The sequence below is a fragment of the Lepisosteus platostomus genome, chromosome 9 (genome assembly GCF_059453375.1).
Source record: "Lepisosteus platostomus isolate fLepPlt1 chromosome 9, fLepPlt1.hap1, whole genome shotgun sequence".
NCBI lineage: Eukaryota > Metazoa > Chordata > Actinopteri > Semionotiformes > Lepisosteidae > Lepisosteus > Lepisosteus platostomus.
Window position 1 is genome coordinate 55960455 of NC_142619.1, and position 21954 is coordinate 55982408.

At 38.1% G+C, this 21954-nt stretch overlaps 2 protein-coding genes across 4 annotated transcripts in view; one reads left to right on the top strand and one right to left on the bottom strand.

Moving 5' to 3' along the window:
* The window catches only part of pyroxd1 (pyridine nucleotide-disulphide oxidoreductase domain 1), a 16514-nt gene extending 13321 nt beyond the window's left edge, over positions 1-3193 (top strand). Inside the window, exon 12 of the mRNA XM_088645722.1 lies at positions 993-3193. Coding sequence (XP_088501848.1) covers positions 993-1241 — 249 coding nt within the window. The 3' untranslated portion in view covers positions 1242-3193. The remainder of the gene's footprint in view (positions 1-992) is intronic.
* Positions 3034-21954, bottom strand: part of recql (RecQ helicase-like) — a 26881-nt gene continuing 7960 nt past the window's right edge. For 2 of the 3 annotated variants that reach the window (XM_088645718.1, XM_088645719.1), the window contains exons 7-15: positions 19302-19468; positions 18785-18866; positions 17640-17788; positions 17302-17419; positions 16362-16500; positions 15159-15250; positions 12968-13187; positions 11395-11524; positions 3034-4380 (exon numbers count right to left, since the gene is read on the bottom strand). In XM_088645718.1, coding sequence (XP_088501844.1) covers positions 3676-4380; positions 11395-11524; positions 12968-13187; positions 15159-15250; positions 16362-16500; positions 17302-17419; positions 17640-17788; positions 18785-18866; positions 19302-19468 — 1802 coding nt within the window. In that variant the 3' untranslated portion in view covers positions 3034-3675. Of the gene's footprint in view, positions 4381-4933; positions 5093-8923; positions 9132-9229; positions 9295-11394; positions 11525-12967; positions 13188-15158; positions 15251-16361; positions 16501-17301; positions 17420-17639; positions 17789-18784; positions 18867-19301; positions 19469-21954 lie in introns of those variants that run through there. The other variant, XM_088645720.1, reaches the window with a different exon arrangement.

A 21954-nucleotide genomic window follows, 5' to 3' on the forward strand; every position in this document is an offset into this window, starting at 1 on the left:
TGGTGTGAAGTTTTTTTTCCATTTTTCTTTCTTCAACTGAAGGCCATTAACAAACTAAATAATCATGGGCTTAAACCCTAACACTTCCACACCTCAGGCAAATGTGTTCTTTAAAAAATCATATTTGGAATATGCGAGGTGCATGTTTTAGTTCAAGTGTCAGTCATGGTACTTGTAAAATACCAATTTATTCTCTTAATTATCTGTCCGTACAGTGACATTATCACCAAGATAAACATCTGTAACAGACAGAATAGCAGATTGTTAGAAACACTCAAATGTTCTGAAATGTTAAAGATTTGTTTTTGCAGATGTGGATTTTTGCCAGGCTTAATAGTTGTGTCATATTTATGTAAAATCACACAATTGAAAAGATGGTGTTAGATGTTGGTGGCTCGTAATTTATCAGTACAGCAAAGGCATGGTGTGACACACCTGATACTAAGTCATCGTATCGTAGTGGGGGGGAAAAATATCTGCTTAATTGAACAAACATATTACACCGTTCTCTTTGACTTGAAATAAAATAACCATTAAACTAATTCCCTAATCCTACAGGTTTAATAGTATAAGAATCTGAGACAATCGTGCACTTGGAACAAAATGTATTAAAACTAAGGACATGTATTAATTTTTAGGATTATAGTAATTAGTATTATACATTAATTGTGTAATACAAATTACATATATTTTGACACAAATGTACTTGTTTTAGTAAGTTTTTAAATTACGCACAGAAATGCAACACAGCAGTTTATGTGGTTCAATGTGGACACTAGGTGGCAACATTTAATGTCTGAAATGCAAGAGAAAAGGGATTTATAAAGTGTGTTCTCACAAGAATGCAACTTATAATGATCAAACATTAGTAAATCTTTCTTGGCCACCTTCATTCTCGTTTTGATCGTCAGTTTTGCAATGTACAATGTTCAGAGCTTTTAATACATGCAATGCATTTTAAATCCCTGTTGATGCATGGTGTTGCGTTGCAGGTGGTGTTATTGGGAAAGTACAACGCCCAGGGCCTGGGCAGTGAGCACGAGCTGCTGTTGCGCTGCACGAAAGGCCAGGAGTACGTGAAAGCAGTCATGAGGAACGGCAGGATGGTGGGCGCCGTGCTCATTGGGGAGACGGACCTCGAAGAGACATTTGAAAACCTTATCCTGAACCAGATGGATCTCTCTGCGTATGGAGAGGACCTCCTCAACCCCAACATTGACATAGAGGACTACTTCGACTGACAGCATATGCTTGTTGTGTTTTAGGTACTGTATGAGAAGGACCTTCCTTGGTTAAGTTTGAAATTAAGTGTGGAAGAAAGAGGTGGTCTTTATAAATTACTGTTTAGCTTGGAAAAAGTGCTTTCTCCAGATAAATTTTGCTTCTTGATTTGAATATTTTATGGATGAGTTTAAGGAGGAAGACATTTTGAGGGAAGCCCTTTCAGCTTAAGTTTAAACTCAAACAGTAAGAAGCAACAATGTACAAATGGACTGGACTTGAAGATGATTCCTATTCTAATTCTTTCTGAAAACTGGTCTTCACGTCTCAATGTCCCTGAATATCTTACCAATCCTTTCATTTAGGACAATAACATGTTACTGAACATATGAGCTATTTCATGAAAGAATTCATGATAGATGAACATGTACTTTCAGATTACTTCATTATGGATCCTGCAAAGGAAAGATAATGGAAAATCCAAAGATCTGGAATATTTGGTATCCAATAAATGAAGTCCAATTTAAATCACACCATAACATCCATCATACATTTTTGCCCTATTATATGAAGCAATCCTTTAGATGGGTTTTGCCAAACACTAAGCCAGCACTGAATAATGTAGTATGAATTTGTAATTTGTGGATTGAATTTAATGCAGATCTAATTTTTTGTACCACATCATGGGCACCTCTCTAATGTTATTGTGCTGACTGTTCTGTGATTTCATGAGTCTAGACACTAACTCACCTCGAGTTGGAGTATGGATGGTACCAGGCAAATAATTGATTGATAAAAATACATGATTGTATAAACAGATCTAGTCTAGCTCTTAAGACCTCTCTGATAAACAGTTGCTTTCCAACAATAAAGTCAAAATACTTAAATGGACATATTAATAACTCTTAGGGAAGTTGTTTCCTTGTTCGTCTCCCCCTTCATCGTGTTTATCCTGACTCTAAAGTTTGCTTCAGAACATGAAAGGCGAGGGACAATGAAAATGACATTTGCACTACTGTGTCTGCTAATCTGGATAGGAAAAGAAAATTTGCATTTACCTTGGAATCACTGATTGTTCCCGTTTCACATGCAATGTTTTCTTCTCTGCAGGTAAAATAAAATCCAATAATATTCTGAACAGTGTTCTGTTTGCAAATGACATTCAAAATTTAAACAAAATCCTACACACTTTATTATAACTAGCGTGCTATATATTATAACTATCTTAGAGCAGCCATAACCCTAACCCTGCAGCTCACAACTGGCAGCCCACTGAAGCTAAGCAGGTGTGAGCCTGGTCAGTACCTGGATGGCAGACCTCCTGGGGAAAGCTAAGGTTGCTGCTGGAAGAGGTGTTAGTGGGGCCAGCAGGGGGTGCTCAGTGGGGGTCCTAATGTCCCAGTACAGGGATGAGACACTATACTGTTGCAACGCTCTGTGGAAAGCGAAGGGCATGACAAGGCACAGAAAGGCGTCATGGCCGTCCACTGCAACCAAGGAAGTCTCCAGTCGTGAAGACTACTCGTACCGCTGGACCCAGGCTTCTGAGGGCGAGAGAGTGCGACTGCCCCAGTCCAACGTCTTTCCCACTTAAAAAACTCTTCCGCACCGGTTTCTTCGGGAAGCTCATTTTCCAAATGGATGAGCTGCACAAAGTACAACCGTCATCGATGCACATCACAGACAACCATCATTTATATTTGAATGTCAGTACTGCATTAGCTACCTGAAGCAAATGCGAAAATCAAATGCTTTAAAAGATAACACAGGTGAAGACCAGTAAACGGCTTTGAAATGTCTTACAAAAATCAATTTGTATTACCCATTTTATTTGCAAATTTAAATCATTTCTAAGGGATAATTGCAGGAACAGAATATATTCAGATCAGGATGCACTTCTTCCATGTTTACTGATATTATTTTAAAGTGATCTCAAATGGAACATTTTTAATAAAAGAATGATGATAAAGAACTAATGTATTTTGATCTGTACAAGAATCACAACTTCTGTTGGAATATTTCATATAATACAGACAAGGTCTCTGGCTGTACTATTCCACTTTATACTGAGCTCACAGGACTTTAACATTTGAATGATTGTTTACAGTAAAACAAATTATCCAAAAACCTGTAACATGATTTAGAAAGTACTATTCTAATTAAGAATATCTGTTTTAATTCTGTAATAACAATGTCCATTTAAAAAAACAACAACTTATAAATACCCTGCTGGAACAAATTCAAGACCATTTTCCATCCATATATAAGGCAGTGGTTTACATTTGATTTTTTTGTACATCAACTTTAACTTTACTCTCCCGAAATGTGCAAAGACAGAAGTGCAGAACCCCAAGATAAATATACTTTCTTCAAAATTCATGAGACTTAGAAATTTGAATATTGGGGGAAGCCTGAAAGATTCCGATGCTATTAATTAAAAAAAAAAGTTTTCCGTTATTTTCGAACGAAATGTTTCCTCCGCATGCTGACTCGTGTCCATAGGCTACGAGCAGTTCTGATGATAGACGACCCCCAGTTCATTCTGATATTTTTGAGAGTTCCTGTAGTGCAACCAATGACACCAGAGTCTGAATCATGCAGGTTTTCCAGAGAAACATAATTGATCCTTTGCAATTGCTTGCTGTAGTAGCTGCGCAGATGACTCAGCTCTTCAACTGCAGCTGCAGAGATAATTGAAACCTCTGATGGTGTGCTGATCAGGGCTGCCCCCTGCTGGCTCAGGGGTACATCTGCATTGTCTGCTACAGCATGCCTTTTCTTTTTTTTACTGGGCACAGTAACTGAACTGCATTTTGGTTTAACTGGTAAGGATGTCTGAGATATAGGATTAGTTTCTTTCTTTTCATTTCCCGGGTTGTCTATATACACATCAACCTCTATGGCAGCATGGTCCGGACTCGTTTGTATCAACTGTCCGTTAGCAGGAACACTGGGTTCAGTGCTTTCTCTTTCATTATTTCCTTTTGGACTCGGATCCTCTGAAGTGTAGTTTTCAGCTGGGCCTTCATAGTATTTTTTAGCGCGATTGTGATTATTCTTTGCTCTTTTAGTAATTTTTTTCTGTTGGCGTGGAGGTCTGGCTTGGATGACCATAGAAGGAGAACCCTCCTCATCAGACACAGCTGTTAATGCATCCACCTAAAGAGATCAGAAGAGTATTAGTGCTGAACAATTCAGAAATACCAAGTACGCACCATCATGCTTTACCCCACCATGCGATTAGTGAATGTTAGTCATAGAATTACAAACTTTTTCCTAGATGTTAGTATACAAAGCATGATTGGTTACATGCATATGTGAACATGCTAAATTGCTACTGTAGCAACAGAGGTGAAAGTAATAGTTACAAATAATGCCAAATTCAGCTTCCCCCGAACATATATTTAGTAATTACTCTGGTTCTGTTTTAAGTTGTACACCGAGATTTGTTATGACCAGTTCTGGCCTTGCTCTTTTACAGCTGTTTGCAGAATCTAAAGTCTTTGGGAAGTTAACAAAATGACAATTATCAACAACGGCATCATATGATTAGTTTCATTCACTCATGCTACACAATAGTTCAAATAACGCTTTGAGCTTTCAAGGAAAGGTAAAAGGCCATTTGCAGGTTATAACCCTTTAAAGTAGCTTTACCATGCTGAACAATACTACAGAAATTGTGAACTGGCAAATACAGAATAATTGACTGTACTTTTTATTTGTTCTTCTGGAGGGTTCAAACAACCTCTTTCTTGATTTTCTTGGGTGTCCCGAAGTCATCAGTAAGAGTCCTTTTCCTGTCGCCCCCTTCCTTCTTTATCTGTGCACTATTTTTACCTCCGCTCTCGCTGGACAACTTTGGGGACTTTACCTGTGGGTCATTAATACAATCCGGGACCGTGAGAACGTTACTAAACAAAAACTGGAGAAACAGGGATTAGGAATTGAAGTCACAGGCTCAGTATGAGGGCTGGCAAAGCACTGCTGTTAGAAGCAAGTTGGCAGAAACGAAGTGCTAATCCTTGCGGTCTGTTCAGTTGGTCTAGACAAGTAGTTCTCAAACGGATATTTCTTGGCAATTTCTGAAATGGCTGAAAGCAGTTGTGGCTGCCCTGTTGGTCTCTTCTAAAATTAGTTGATCAAAACAGATTAGATATTAGAATAGAAATAAAAATATAACTGTGAAGACCCAACTGGTGGGGGAATGAGGAAACGGTGATGAGCACTTTCGCCTGGGGTGCACACAGCATTGCTTCAAACACAGAAAATAACCATGAAGGGGACTAGGACATGTGCAACAATAAGCGGAGCATAGTTTTGCAGTCGATAGTGACTGCATCAACATTTAAACACAACGGAGCATTTCTGAATATACATTCCTGTAATCAGTGTAGAAGAGCAGCTTGGTAAAGAGAACACATGAACAGGAGATGCTACAGAACTCCCTTTGGCTGAAGCTGACTTGCAATTCCAACTGGTGTAGGCAAATGTACCTGAATAACCATACTTCCAGGCTAGAAGAATGCACGGCCCCATTTAAAGTGTAGATTACAAATGTAAGAGTAGGAGCAAATTAAATCTACTGCCCAGACTACACATGAAAATGGAGTTGTGCACAATTAAGGATATTAATACAATAAAAATAAGCCATGTTCCTTCTTAATAAAGCCTGATCATTATTTAGTGCTCTTTACTCACTACTCTTCCAGAACACGGAGTAGTAGGCTCCAAATAACAGGCTTTGTTTTTTACATCTCATCTTGTACATAATTTAAACCAATATGTAACAAATGGGCAAAAACATTTCACCAACAAGGATATGATGTTGAGTGAGAGAATGACTTGATATGCCACTTCTTAGATCAACTGATACATTTGAAATTTTGCTTTCACAAACTACAGTAACCTTTGACGCAAGCTATGAATAAAAATTGTATCATGTATGATCCTTACTTTAGGCTTTCTTATCACCTAGGAATTTCTTGAGCGTATAATAACCTTTAAGGAAATATAAAAATAAATGCATAAGGTTGTACACGGACAATAAAAACTGCTAGCAGGAGTATGCAATTACCAAAACTCAAACTGGCAATTCACCCTCTATGAAGACAAGCTCTGCCTGTTCCACCAGGAAGTACAGTATGAGAACATTTCTCAGTACGAAATCTAATGATGGAGAGTTTCAGCACAAATCCAATCTTAAAAAAATATTAAGCATATACAAGATGTTATAATGAGAGCAGGATGTTGTCAAAGCAGACAACTTGGCTTCTGTCAACATGGTTGCTGGCTTGTTCCAGATTCCCAGCACCTCTTTGAGCAAAAAAACTGCCTCCTGTTCTCAGTTCTAAATGCTCTTAATCATTGTTCTCACTAGTTTATTTCGCTGCTGGTTCTACAGAAGTCCAAAAAGGTTAATTTGGTCAGTGCACTCGATTTCGATTACTTGAATGAGGTTCCCTCATAGGCTTCCCTGGTCAAGACCAAAAAAATGAAGTCAGTTGTTTAGGCCTGTCGCAGTACGATCCTCTTATCCTTTCTTCTTCAGCCGACCATGGGAAAGATCGAGGAGAGCGATGCTGGGAAGCAACATTTCAAGAGCATCCTACATGGCTTTGATGGAAAAGGAGACTGCACGTCTTGGCCACCCCACATTCAAAGGATTTCGTTTCTGACTATGCTGTTGGGCAGTGTTACTCAGAATGCTACCAATCCACAAAAAAACTGTAAGGGGTAACCGCTTCTTCAAATGGTCCAAAGATGGGAAGTTAAAGTCACTGCTGTGTATTACAGTAAACGTACTACTTCTCCATTTAGTTGAATACATTGCTGAAAAGGTCAAAAGTAACCTAGTGTCATTTTGTTATGAAAATACATAGCCACTCCAAACTCACCGTTAAATACCTTGGGAAAAACCCTAGAGGGCAGTTTGTGTGAAAAAAATTAAATGAGAATTTTCTTTGGAAAGACCAAGGTTACAGTTTCTCACATACTTATTCAGTTTTGGAAGAGTTTTCTTGGGATGAGGTTAAAAAAAAAAAACTCACTTACCCTTTCATTTTAAAGAACTGCGAATAATGAAAATGTGTAACAAATATTGCATTTGAATAAGATAGCATTAGCAACAGTTATAGAAGTTATTTACAATTAATTAAACCTATGTGTTGGCAATTAACTACTACCTGTAAAATTAAAAAAATAAAATACTGATATTATCACTTAAAAACACTGTACATTGTAGAACAACTGAATTTTAAATTTAAGACACTACTGAAAAAGATTTCATTATGTTATTAACGACTCAGCTATAACTGCAACATTATTGTTGAATTATAAATATGCTACAGTGTGAACTTGAGAAATTGAGCGATTCTGAAATGTTTGGAGACAATTTAATTCAAGTAAGCATATTTAAATATGATTTCCCATAAATGAACATTAATACATGCTCAATTTTTTCCAGGATATGTGACCATGTTTTAAATATTTGTAACAGTGGTTATATTTTCATTTTTGTTAATACCGGGTAGAATCATACATGAAACAGGGTCTCAACACATTAAGAGTCATTAAGAGCCCCACTAAAATACTACTAACTACTGTCATCATAGCCGTGACAGTACAACCAAAGTATTATTAAAATACAAAACAATGAATTATACAAACACCAATGAATTTTGCTTCATGGATCACTATGACTGTACATTTAATAATGCATTAGTTATGATATTATATCATTAGAACTAACAAAGTAGACCACAGTCATGTAAATTTTTTTGTATTGGTGACTATAACCCTACAATATAGCATTGTCACCTTTAATATCCATGTGCAATTCAATACAGTACAACTAAATTTAACAGACTACACTACAGATCTTAAGATATTAGTATAGACATCCATTAGAAATCCTAAATAATATTCTTCCTCATTAAAAGCATCTCCAACAGATACCAAAACACAAAACATCTTATGGCCAAGTCTCCTCCCACACACATTTCTATCACAAATTGCAATAAAGACTTAACTGACTCATTAGCAAAAGCTCCAGTAATCTATGTTCCAAAGGCAGAATCCTCACATTATAAGACTCCTCCAATAACAAGTTTGCAAAAGTACTAAACTGAACTGAAAAGTTGTGATAGGCAGCAGCACTTACAGTGCAACTAACGTATTTGCAGGCTATCCCTCATATACAGTACTAGTCTTGGTTAAAGTGCAGCTCTTCCCATAAGGCAGCGATGGCTCCAAGATCATCACATCCCGCATGTCTTGTAGACTTAGGGTCATCTTTGATCAAATCCCGGCTGGATACATTTTTGAACACCTCTCGTAGATGGATAGCTCAAAAGCAACATGTACCACTACTATTTTAGTGCTATTTTATAACTGAATTTCCAGAATCCAGAATCTGAGATTTAAAAAAGCATAAATATGTAACTGAGCATGTGCCTCAATCAGTGCATTAACCTTGGGTTCCTGACCTGGCTGACAGATTGAAGGCCTCTTCAAAGTCTTAAAGTTTAGGGATCAGGAGAGAATCAGCTTTGTGCTGCATGTACAATCACAAGGCTGGGAATCCCTATAAGTGGTGCGAAATTAGTTAAGTGCATCAAGACCGAGTAGGGGTCGTCATCAGACTGCTTATAGACATTACTTATAACGGTGCCCATAACAGATCCTCATCCATCCTTGGTCCCACCTTAAGACTCTTTTTTTGTTGCTTCCTTGCCTTCCTCCTTTCTTTCCTGAGTTCCTTCTTAATTTTTAGCTCCGTTTCTGTCAATAAGCTATCTCTGTTCTTCTGTCTCCATCTTCTCCTGCGAAATATCCTTTTCTTCCTTTGGATCTTTAGCAAAGTTTCTACTGATAGCTCCTTTGGGTTGGGGTTCTTTGTGGTCATGACCTTTCTGAAGAAGTAAAAAAACAGACAAAAAAGGCAAAAAAAAAATCTGTAAAAAAATGCTGATGCACTAGAAGTAGAAGGCATTCAGAAAAGTGTAGAAACCTTTTCGCTTTTGGTCCTGGAGTTTTCTTGTTCTTGCAGATTTTCCTGGTGGTTTTGAAGCTCTCCTCGATGAAGAAACAAAAACAGGGAATAGTGGACTTCCACTGAAACTTGGAATATGGAAATTGGGTTATACTGACATGGAGATGGCACTGTTTGAACCCAAACACAGAAATTAAATTCGAGACTTGTTTCCATTTCATCATGCTTCCTACATAGCTCTGACATCACTAAGGCAACAGTATAATTAGCATTTTTTTTAAATTATCTTACTCAACCGGGTGTGATCAGGCTGCACTCCCACAGTACAGTCATCAATTCATCCATCGGCAGAAAGAAGTTTACTTCTGCTAAGGGTCACAGTAATCTGAAGCAAGGCAGGACTGCACCAACAATTTAGAGATGCAAATTAAACTAGTCAGTGTGTTTCTAGAGGTGGAAGAAAACAAGCAACCATTCTGCAAAAACCCATATGAACACAGTTAACAAGCAAACTCATCACAGGAGGCACCCCTTGTCCAGACATTAAGTCAGGACCAAGGGGGCTGCAACACAACAACACTAACTAGCCTGCAACTCTCTTGCCCATTCTTGTCATGGTAGTGATAAAATACATAAAATATAAATGTCTCCACTTCCTTTGAACCACACAGCATTCCTTATATTTCCTCTGTAGCAACTGCAGAGCTCTTAATTAACAAGTTCAAAACTATCGTTTAGAGATTGTGAACACTCACTAGATACAGGTTCATTCAGACTAATGGCAGTTCAGTCTCTGAGGTTTCTCCAAAACAGAGGAAAAGAGCACAGATTTTGGGGTGTCAATTTTTTTGTGCAAACACACATTCCTCTCAAACTAAATCTGCGGACACATCCAATCATAGTGCCCCTATTTGACGGAGGCAGAGATCCCCAGGGGATCCCTATTATGGGAATATCTCCAAGGGTATGTGCACCTGCAAGTTCAGACAAAGTGCGACTTGAATCCCGGCTCTGAATGTACACGACACACAGGTCAGACATAGGAGCCTGGTGGACTGCAACTGGCCCATGGGCCACATTTTTGGCAACCCAGTTCTCCAGCATGACCTTGGGTATTCAAGTCAATCTGTGTTTCCACACCTAGGTAAATAAGTTCACCTCAAAGATGTTCGTCATGGAAAGCAGGCAATTGAAAAAGATTAAAGGAAACTTCCTACCATCATAAGCAGGAAAAAAATATAAATATGGATTCTGTTAGTTGATTGATTCCAGCACATTTCAACATTGATCTGCTCCTAGTGGAAAATGTATTCAATTATTCTTCAAAGTGTGCATGACATTTCCCACCCCAATTATTTCCAAAATATATTATTTTGATTTAATCATTACTACAAAGAGATGAAAGCTTTGTTTTTTGTTAATAAACTGCAAACTGCTCAGGTTAGTCAATTGCAAACATGCCAATCTTGACAGACTGGAGGATCAACAACAATGGACAAATGGAATGAACAACATTTCCAAAACAGGACATTGCTTACAACACTGATACGAGATGAAGAGAAACCTACCTTCAGGCACTGATTTCATGACTATTTTAGAATGTACACAGAAAAATTCAAACCATTTAAAACAGTTTCTGATGATGGTTACGCAAAGCACGAATCACTAAGGTCAGAATCACAGACAACCTAATAAATGAAGAGATGACATACATACACTTGGCCACATCTACTAAGGAAGAAGCGTCATATAAAGAAAAATGAAAGAGAAAGAAGAACAGTGAGCACAGCAGAAAAGCACAGTTTCAATTTATCAACTGTTGAGCATCATGAAAAGTGGGAGGATTTTTAAGTTAATTTAAGAAAAAGAATCAATGGAATTACCTGGACATTAGGAATTGTTCTATATACAGTATAAGAATAACACTCCCCTAATAGGCGGGCAGATTCCTTTACTTAATACTGTTATACCATATGGTATACCAATATCATAATACCATTTACGCTACTTAATTCAACTGTTTCATTAGAGTGGTTCATAAAACATACTAGTTGCATGAAAGCAACTGCTGACAGTTTTTGGAACATGACACTTCCAATCTATGCTATATTTCATTGATTGTACACTGTTTATCCCTTTTTGGGAGAAGGAAGAGAGAGATCATTACCAGACTTGGAACTTACAAGATCAATGGTCTGGAAACACTTTCTCATTTGCAGCATGATGGCGTGCTTCTCTTTCTTGAGAAGACCTGCTTTGGGTCCCAGCTTGATATAGGAAATGGTGGCGTATGGTGTGAAGCTGTAATCCTCCCTGTTGAAAGTTCAAAAGGACAAAAGTTAGTGCACAAGTTTCAGATTCTAACCTTCAAAAGTGGCTTCTTCCAACTTAACCATTTGACCCTGGGGTGAAAGGCCGGAGCATTCACATTGCCATGTGCAAAGCTCTCAACCTGCGGTGAGACCTCACCCCTAACTGCTTGCAGTGCAAACCCAACAGGGCTACATTCAACTCAGGCAGGAGAGCATGGAAGTAACCTCACACAGTGCACAGTCTTACTTTTCCAATTTAAAATGGTCACTGTGTCCATCGTATGTTTACAGTTGTAAACTGTGTATGTTTACAGGGCAGCTGCTGTAAGAAAATACCAAGAGGCAATTTGCTGTACTGCATAAAAACAATGCTGCTGTAATGAATGGAATGGATTTAACATTGTTCGCAATACCACCTTATATTCTGTGCAGTAACTGATACAAATAAGTTTGGTACCCAAATACAATAGCAAATCTTTAGTGCAGTAGTGTGTAGAAATGGTATATACGGACTAGTACTTCAAAATACAGGATGATCCTAAAAGTCGATTTTAGCTTGTGTCCTGGACAAATTTCTCACTGGCTTTAACAATCATGGCCTCCCAATAGTCCTAGTAATGTATGTAAGGATTTACTATTATTATTATTATATTATTTATGGGTAGTACATCTAAACAAAAGCTATGAATCCCATTAAAAACATCTTTAGCTGATCAGCTAAAGCAATCGATGTAATTACAGCATCTAGTTTACTTGTAAATAGCCACAGTGGAGATCAGAGAGTTAATTGATAAAGGGTTTTGGAATTCATATTTTCACATACAGTAGGTGCAACTTAAGCCTTTCTGTTATCTTAACTAGGGTACCATCCAACACCTTTACTATTCCACACCATATTGGCTACCATATTGATACTGTATAAGGCTTTTCTTACACAAAGTAAAACAAAATACTGTATGAATTCATATATCCCTTCCCAGAGCTTTTGGGGGAAATGGTATTTGGGTGATTCATCCCATGCCCTTTATGAAAGTGATTTCTGGACTGGAAAACATTATTATACAGAACTTGCTCAATATGACCTCCTTGAAATCTCCTTTAAAAAGGGATGTAACTTTAAAAAAAAGACTCGAAGGACATCTCTTACCAAATCCATACAATATAAAGCCTAAAAGACATAACAAACAGTGACATTATAAATTCAAAGCAATTAATTTCAATTAAAAGGATATGTCTTTCAATGCGAAAGAGGATCCACATAAAATGTATACTCCAATGAAATATGAACCCATTCTCAATGTTTTGCTAGAGGTACATGAAAAATGTGTAAAGGTTCCTGTTAGTCCTCTATCTAGCCAAGCCACTAAATTAAGGGATTTTTTCACTTTAGGGAGGGAAAAGAAAAACTCAGAACAATTCCATCCCAGGTAAAGAGCTGTGGTACCTGAAGTACTGGTGCACCAGCAGGTGTGCAATGATCATCTCTATCTCCAGCCGAGAGAGCCCAGGGGGCACGACACTCTGCACCCTGAGCTTGGCAACACCTTTTCCCAGCCAAGAGTCGATCAGCTTGAGGGGAGTCAGCTTCTCATTCATCTGGCTGGCCTGCTCCAGGATTTTAATCAGGTCTCTGGCATAATCAGCAATGTTCACAAGACTGCCAGCTATGAATGGAAGAAAACACAGATCACACACCTTCTCGTAATCCAGATGTGCAAGTAATTATGAGCCCTTTAGCTCATTAGACTACAGTGTTTACCATATATCTAAAACATACCAGTCTCTTTTACAGTACATACTGGAAGAGGACAAAAGCATGGAAAGACCTGGGTAAATGAGGGACACCAATTACAGAATATTGAAAGAAAGAGCTTCCACACAGGTGTGGCTCATTCATTTAGCATGAAAGTCCAGCTTACTTAGGGTCATGGATAAATAGGTCTGTTTGCTTATAATTAGACTTTGAAAGCAGCCTGATTGTTGGGGTGCTTATGGCAGGAGCATTAGTGGCCAAGGCAACTTGTCTTACTTATCACAACCAACAGTGTATAAGTTGATATGTTTCCCTCAGAGATCAATGCTGAGAGCATCAGCAAAGGGCAACTGTGGGCACAAACACTTTATGATCATGATATCCAAGAACATAAGAAAATTACAAACTATTCAGCCCATCTAGCCCATTTCTTAGTAGCTAACTGATCCTAGGGTCTTATCTATCGACTTCTGGGGGAACAAAATCACTGGATAAGATCAAAAGACAAAAGATGGGTATTGGCTTCAACTACATGGCTGGGGAGTCAACTGTGTACTCCCACAATGCACTGGGTAAAGAATGTGTATTAATTCAAACTACAGGGCAAAACAGGTGAGCAACTACAGATTGACTGCAAATTTCTTGTGGCGCCAACCTAAAAGAAATCCACAGCCCTGAGACCTGAGCCTCAGGTTCCATAATGTTGTGGGCCACATTTTTCTGGCATAGTTTGACCTTGCCTTCCAACGGGAGGTTCTCTCAATGTTAATCCCTACTTAATGATCACTTATTAAAATGATGCAACACTTTGATTTCTGCTGGGAGGAATGTCTTCCAGGATGACAAAGGTCCCATCGACAGAGTATGGTTGACCAATGGTATGATGGGCATGATACTGTTATCCAAATGTTATTGACTTCTCAATCACTAGCTCTGAAGTCAATTGAGTATGTATGGGATATATTGGAAAGATGTCCAAGTTGATTCTCTTGTGGAAGAATGGTGCAGTATTCCAGATTCTAGCAGAATATATCGCCCACCTGCATATGGTGGCCAAAACACCCTGTTGTGTGATTTTACACGGATGCTTCCATTTGTTTGCCCACTATCTATCCATTCAGTACACACACTAATTTGAAGTGTAACTGTTGGTTGCATGCAAAAAATAGACGAGAGGAACATGAATGAGCCAAAGGTCTTCATTCATAGCCAGCAGCTATATCACCCTGCACCTCACCACTGGCAATCCCACTGAAGCTAAGCAGGTGTGAGGCTAGTCAGTACCTGGATGGGAGACCTCCTGGGAAAAACTAAGGTTGCTGCTGGAAGAGGTGTTAATGGGGACAGCAGGGGGCGCTCACCCTGCGGTCCATGTGGGTCCTAATGCCCCAGTATAGTGATGGGGAAACTATACTGTAAAGAGGCACCGTCCTTCGGATGAGACGTAAAACAAAGGTCCTGACTCTCTGTGGTCATTAAAAATTCCAGGGCGTTTCTTGAAAAGAGTAGGAGTGTAACCCTGGCATCCTGGCCAAATTTCCCATTGGCCCTTACCAATCATGGCCTCCTAATAATCCCCATCTATAAATCGGCTTCATTACTCTGCTCTCCTACCTACTGATACGGCTGCCGTCGCATCATCCAGGTGGGGCTACACATTGGTGGTGGTGGAGGGGATCCCCATTACCTGTAAAGCGCTTTGATTGGAGTGTCCAGAAAAGCGCTAGGTAAGTGTAAGCAATTATTATTCTGCAGAGACTGTGGATGATTGTATTTAATGCCTTGTTGATGCCCAGTGTTCTTACAAAGAGACTGTAGTGGTTTAATGCATAATGTGAACTGTCACACTAATTGCAAGAAATAACCCAACAACAACACTCACAGCCCTCATTGCAGCAGTTGTCGCACATTTTTTTACATTCATTAGAGTCCCAAACTTCATCAAAGTGCTGCGCTATCAGGACACGCCGGCACCTGCAGCAAAATATTTGTGTAAGAATAAAATGACAAACTTTGCAATGCACGCAAAATGAAAGACAAATACCTGAACAAACACAGCCAGGGAAAGGCATTAAATTTCCCACATAAAATGCACAAGTGCTAAGAATGTTATTTCTGTCCCACACTATGTAAAATGCTATATTGCTGTCTGAAATCCATCACGTTTTTGCTATTTAGTTTAGTATGTTTATACAGCAGGGATCTCCAACTCTGGTCCTGGAGAGCCCAAGTCCAGCAGGTTTTATAGGCAGCCTTTTAATCAATGCCTAAAGAAGTAAAACAATTTAACTACAATCAATTAAGCAGGTGGCCTGTTCAATGAAGTAATTTCGTGGTCATCTGGAAATAAATCTCAGCTTGTCTGCCTTCAAGGAGTAGTGCTCGTTCCAATACAACATTACTTACTAACTATTCCTAATCTTTAAACAATATTAAATCAACACTTTTTCTTCGTAGTGCCGAGAAAAATGATACTTGAGGGGACATTTCTGGAATCAGCCAAGGTGCCTACAGTGCGTGAAGCTTATTACCACTGGGATACAGTAGATACACCACTCTACCTTACCAGAGCAATCAGTCACTAGAATAAGCTGTGAAATGACACATGCATTAATTTCAACCTCCCCCTCTCCCTCTGTGGCACATACAGTAACCAACCTCTTGGGGCTGCTTTCAAAATATTTCGTAAACCATGTTATATCTAAGTAAACATTCTTTTCTTGTTCAAGAATCCTAATGTTTATTACAGCACTATGTTTTGTACAGTATGTACACCATACAAACAAAAGTCTTTTTCTGTCTATTCCTTCTGAGCTTCCTTTTTATATTTTGGGTTAAAGGGGAAATCTGCAGTTTTTTTACTGCTTCCCAACAGCTATAAAGAATGAGGCATGTTACTAAGCACACCCTGTGGCTCTGCCTTTGTGGTGCCAGGAAGTATTTTAAGAAATTGATTTTTCTTAAATGCATGAACCTGAAATGTATTAATAGTAAACAGTCCTTTCACAAACCATTTAATTAAAATCACACTATTTAAATAAATGGTTTTGGATTATTTAAAATGGGAGGGAGAAAGGTAATATACCTGCTTGCATCCTGGCAGTACGAAACCATTTGGTAGAGTTTCTGTTGACCTACATTCTCCATTACAACCATCGCACTAACTTTAAAAATATCAGCAAAACCGTAGTACAGAATGCAGTCTGCTTTTTGATCGTCTCGTCCTAAAAAAAATAATCTTGTTAATAGAATTGTTCAAAGGAAAATAAACACCAGAAAATATTTTTTAGATCTATTCATGAAACTTTAACTCAAACACAAATCTTATCACTATTAAATATTTTATGTTCTTTTGTATAATATGATGTACAAGCTTAACGAGAGACAAAAAATGTGTCCAAAGAGTCTACAGAGAAAATAGACATTAAAGTATATCCTCATTCGGAAAATACTTTGACTTAAAAGGTATATTCTCTTAAGGAGATGGAACTCTACAGCTTAAGACATGATTCAGGGTAATGAAAATTCTGAAACACTGATATAGTGATATAGATTGGTATCCTCATTAAACAATTTTAGGTGCACAAAAAATTACTTTGAATTGTCTGATTCATTGTAATAAGTTACAGAATATTAAAACCTTCATACACCAAAAAGCAAAAATCTTAAGGATAAACAAAATTTAGTCCTCATTTTTACATGACCTTTTACATTTTTATACTGTTGCCTTAAATACGGCATTAAAATACATGTTTTTATTCCCTACTTTCACTTTACATTTCAGCAATAAAAGTGTTGTTCTTTTGAACACTAAACCAAAATCAAGACTTGACAGATGTTGCCACAATACAAAATTTTCACAGAAAAATAATTCCAGTTTCGCACTGCACTGAGGCTCTTCTGCAGTTATGTACCACAATCAGTCATCACAGGAACAAATATAAACTTCTCTCCTGCTTTCATCTTTTCTGCACAAGCACTAAACCATCTGACCTGATAATTTAGAAAAGGTGGAAATGCTATACCTGCACGCCCACTCTCCTGGTAGTAATTTTCCATCGACTTGCTCAGCGAGTGATGAATAACAAACCTCACATCAGGTTTGTCAATGCCCATTCCAAAGGCAACTGTTGCCACAACGACCTGAACAGGAAAAATAAAAAAAGTAGTTAAATATTTATCAACCTGAAAAAGAGCCATTCGTTATCATGAAGCTAATATTCCAGCCTAGCATGATTTCTTCACTTTTAATACTGCCTAGTATTTGTTCAATTGAGATAATTTATTTCTACAACAAGAATAAAAAAAATAAAAACCTAGGCCTACTGCACTATGCACGTTTTGTGGGCAAGGTCATTCAAACCTGTATTTTGTTGTTGGTCCACTCCTGATGGACAGCGGTTTTATCTGCAGCCTCCATGTTGGCATGGTAAGCCTTAGCTCGGATCCCCATCTTCTGCAGACTTACAGCGACATACTCCGAGTCCTTCTGAGAAAAGCAATAAATTATCCCTGCGGGAGACACAACAATGGAGACGGTTTCTTGGTTATAAGAAAAACGTATTTACTTCAGTGCGTTTTACAAGCTCATGTGAAACAACTGATTATTTATGTACATAAAATGAACAATTGATCTTATATGTAAAAAAAGAATCACTTTATTAGCCCTATACAATTTCTTGCATTAGGAATTCGTCTTTTCGCATACCCCAGCTTGCTCTCCATGAGACACACAGACACACAAGCAGGGAGAGAAGCTTGGGGTCAGAGCACAGGGTCAGCCATTGTACAGCGCCCCTGGAGAAGCTGTGGTTAAAGGCCTTGCTCAGGAGCCCAACGGAGTCGGATTCCTCTGCCGGCCACAGGATTTGAACCGGCAACCTTCCAGCCACAGGCACAGATCCTGAGCCACAGCGCCACCGCTCCGCCAACTCCGCCAGTTCGTATAATTAACTGAATTCATCTTACTGAATATAAGAGAGGTTGCAAACGAGATGTCATTGAGCCCATTTGGTAATTAATAGCTAACTGATCCAAACGTTTCCTGAAGGAAGCCAGGGTTTTTCACTTCAACAACATGGCTGGCTATCTTGTTCCATAGTCGTACATCTTGGGTAAAGTTTAAAACTGTTCTCAGTTCTAAATGCACTGCCACATAGTTTGCACCTGTGTTTTCCGGCTCATGTTTCACTGATTATTGAATTATTTCTTTAGTTTTCACATCTTAAAACCTGCCATCCTCATTTCTCCTTCATAATTCAAATTTCTTTAAATAAAGACTAATCTGTTCAGAATGCCTCTGCACCAGGAGCTAACTAACACTTCTGCAATGTTGAGAATACTCCTGTGACTAATTGGTGATCTAAATCAGAGACTCCACTTATAACATGTGTTGTGTTAGAGCTGTTTCTCAGACTAAATATTAATTTCAGAGACAGAAGCACTTCTGAAGTAAAAAAAAAAAGAAAATACACTTTAACCCATCAGAAGATATGATAAAAAAATTACCTGATTGATCTTTGTATCTTCCATTGATTAATTTCACTATGTCTTCAGTAAAATCTTCTGTACTTGAAGGTTTAACCCGGACCTTCAGGGTATAAATAAATATTAAAAAAAGTTTGAAAAGAGAAAGCCTTAAGTTCAAACCAAATCAATAAGCACCCAATGCTGCTGTATATTCTAATGTAAACATTTATACATTAATACTTATAAGAATGTTGTGAACTGTGGGAAGATCATTGACTACCTTTTGGAATGTACACAAACTACAGCCCCTTGATTGAAATAGGGATACTTTAAGTGAGAATAAAAACTTTAAATGACCATTTCAAAGAACAAAATGCTTAAACAAATTACTATATCTTACGTGCCTCAGATGCCAAAAGGAAACAATCTGAATTTAATTAAAAGCAAGGCTAGTTTTGATTTTGTTGCTGTTTCATTGATTCAGTTATGGCTAAATGCTTTTCAATGCAAATCGCCTTGTAGATTCAATTTTATGTCCAGTTGTAATCATACAAACCTCATAATAAAGGTTAGGCCTGTTGAAGGAGGCAGACAGAGTCAGGACATTTTCAAGACACAGGATCTTTTCACAGTCTTTCAAGACATCTCTTGTGGCAGTGGCAGTCAGTCCAATTACAGGAACTTTGGGAAACTGTCTTTTCAAGATTCCTAGGACTTTATAATCTGGATACAGAGGAAAAAAGTAATTGTAAACTACTGGACACCTAATAATATTAATTAAATACTGTGTGCAGTTTCTATAGGTGAATATCATAGCCAAGATAAGCGATGAGTATGTATTTACATTAAAGCCATTAAAGTCATTCCATTCCTTAAACACAGCAAGCTATTCAATGTCCTCAATATGTATAAATTCACAATGCTTGTAATGTTTCAGCCCTCAAGAAACCCTGAAGACAGACAAGAATACTAATTGTCAACAATACTCAAAGAAGTGAGCCACTTTGCAATATTGGCCTCACTAACACTGGGAATAGAATTAAGGTGTTTGGTATTTTAGTCACAGGCATGTTTCCAGACAATCCTTACAGGATTAACAAAGTTTTGATCTCCCAGTAGATTCCTGGACACATACAGTAAAGCAGTATACACCCAAGAAAGTATGGTTACCTGTTGCCAGGTAATCTCCAAAGACATATGAATCAAAGTGCACTGTACTTTTTCTGGGGAGGTAGATGGTATTAGTCTCTTATTTCAGGTGTCTGATCAGTGCTGGTATTTCTAGTCTTCTGTCTGGATCAGTACACCTTTATTTCTAAGCACACATGGTTCTATAATGCACACAGTTACAAAAGGTCTTCCCTCAAGTGTCCTCCCTATGCTGGCACCTAGATTTTTTTGAATTCCTGGAGACTCAGATAGGTCTTTCTAACCTTTCAATGTTCTCATTCTTCTTAGAAGGAGCTCTTCAATGACATTGGAAAAAGCAACTGGGTTTACCTAGTAAATTAAGTTGTGGATAAATGATTTACAATGAGCAGTCCAGAAACACACCATATTAGATCACATTTAGAAAAAGAAGAGGAAAGAAGAGAGGGAGAGGAGAGAAAGAAGGTCAAAGCTCAAGAGAGGAGTCAGGAGGAGTTGGAACTTAAAGCATCCACCAGGCAAGAGCCCCTACTTCATGGTCATCTAAACAAAATCTGACTGGAGCTACAGTAAGTATTTGAACTTTGCTAAAGAGAGCTTGCTATTCTGTGTTTTTATGGAACTTGGGTTTCCTGGGTAAAAGATACCTCAGTTAGAGATGTCTTTCCTGTTCGTGGGTGCATTTTTAGAATAGAGGGATAGGCTGCCATTTATTTTGTGTCATCCAGGTTCGCAGAGAGAGGGACTGAACCGCAGGTTGCACTGCATTTATTAAGATGGCAGTTTATCTCTTATTGTGGCCTCTATGGGTATTATTTAATAGTTCAATACTTAGTAGGAGTCTGAGGTTTTCTGGGTGATTAGGATGTTTGGCCTCTGAAACGCCCTGTTGGTAAATTCTGTATACACACAGTAACTTGTTTGTTGCAAGTTTTGTTGTTCATAGCATTGTGTTTGTCTTGTCACTGTTAAAAACATTCATTTAACCAACTGTGCCTGGATTATTACTCTTTTTACCAAAGCTGTGCCAGAGAATAAAGAATTCACATGCCTCTAATTATACCAACCACTTAGGTATATTCTGGAGAAATAATTTACAAGTTTGGGGTTATGAATAGTTATTTTACTTATTGACTAAACCTTTTGGCCAATTCATGATTTTCACCATTTTCATAAGACCCATTTGTAAAAATATTCTAAACAAATTACCACTAGTAACACTATCCGATTACCAACACCAAATATAACAGATCTTTTACCCTGGCAGAGTGACTTGAAGGACTAAACTGACATTGCAGTCTTTTAACCACAATCTCCAGAACGTTTGAGACAATAACACTCTATGTTAAGGAGTTTCCTAAGAGCTTCAGAGAGAGGTACAGTACTCTCTTCTAACGATAAATTGTCTCACCCTAGACTTTACCAATCTACTACCATGGGAGTAGATGCTGCTCTTGGTTTGGTTCAGTTCTCTTTTACGGGGAAAGACATCAGCTCACTGCAGGTGCTGCGGATCTCTCCGACAACCCCATATGGAAAACGCACTGACAAGTTCTCCAGTATCTGGAATGATTACACACTGCTTTCAGAGATCTGACCTGAGCTTGTCATTATCGATTCCTCTACTTCATCACACCTCATTCTTCAGCCATATAACAAAGTATTAGTAACCCTCGTGGTTTCATACTTCTTGAAACACTGCACCAAAGGCATTACTTTTAAATTCAGGCTACCTACACTTACTGTATGAGCGAACGCATCAGGAGTATTTTAGTTCTTTAGAATACTGCAACAAAGCAAAGTGCAAAATAACTCTGAGGACTGATCATGAGAACTGCATTTTCCTCCAATATCTATTTAGTCCAATTTCTTTGCTGACTAAAGCAGTTCACTGGAAAACATATTTGGCAAAAAAAGCATAATGCCAAAGCACTTGAATCTTAAATAAGTTTCTTCCGCTATTATATTAAAAACAACATTAACATGTTGTCCTCTCACACAATATAATTTTGCTATCCTTTGTTATCAATAAAAGCAATATATACTTTCTGGAAAGTGTG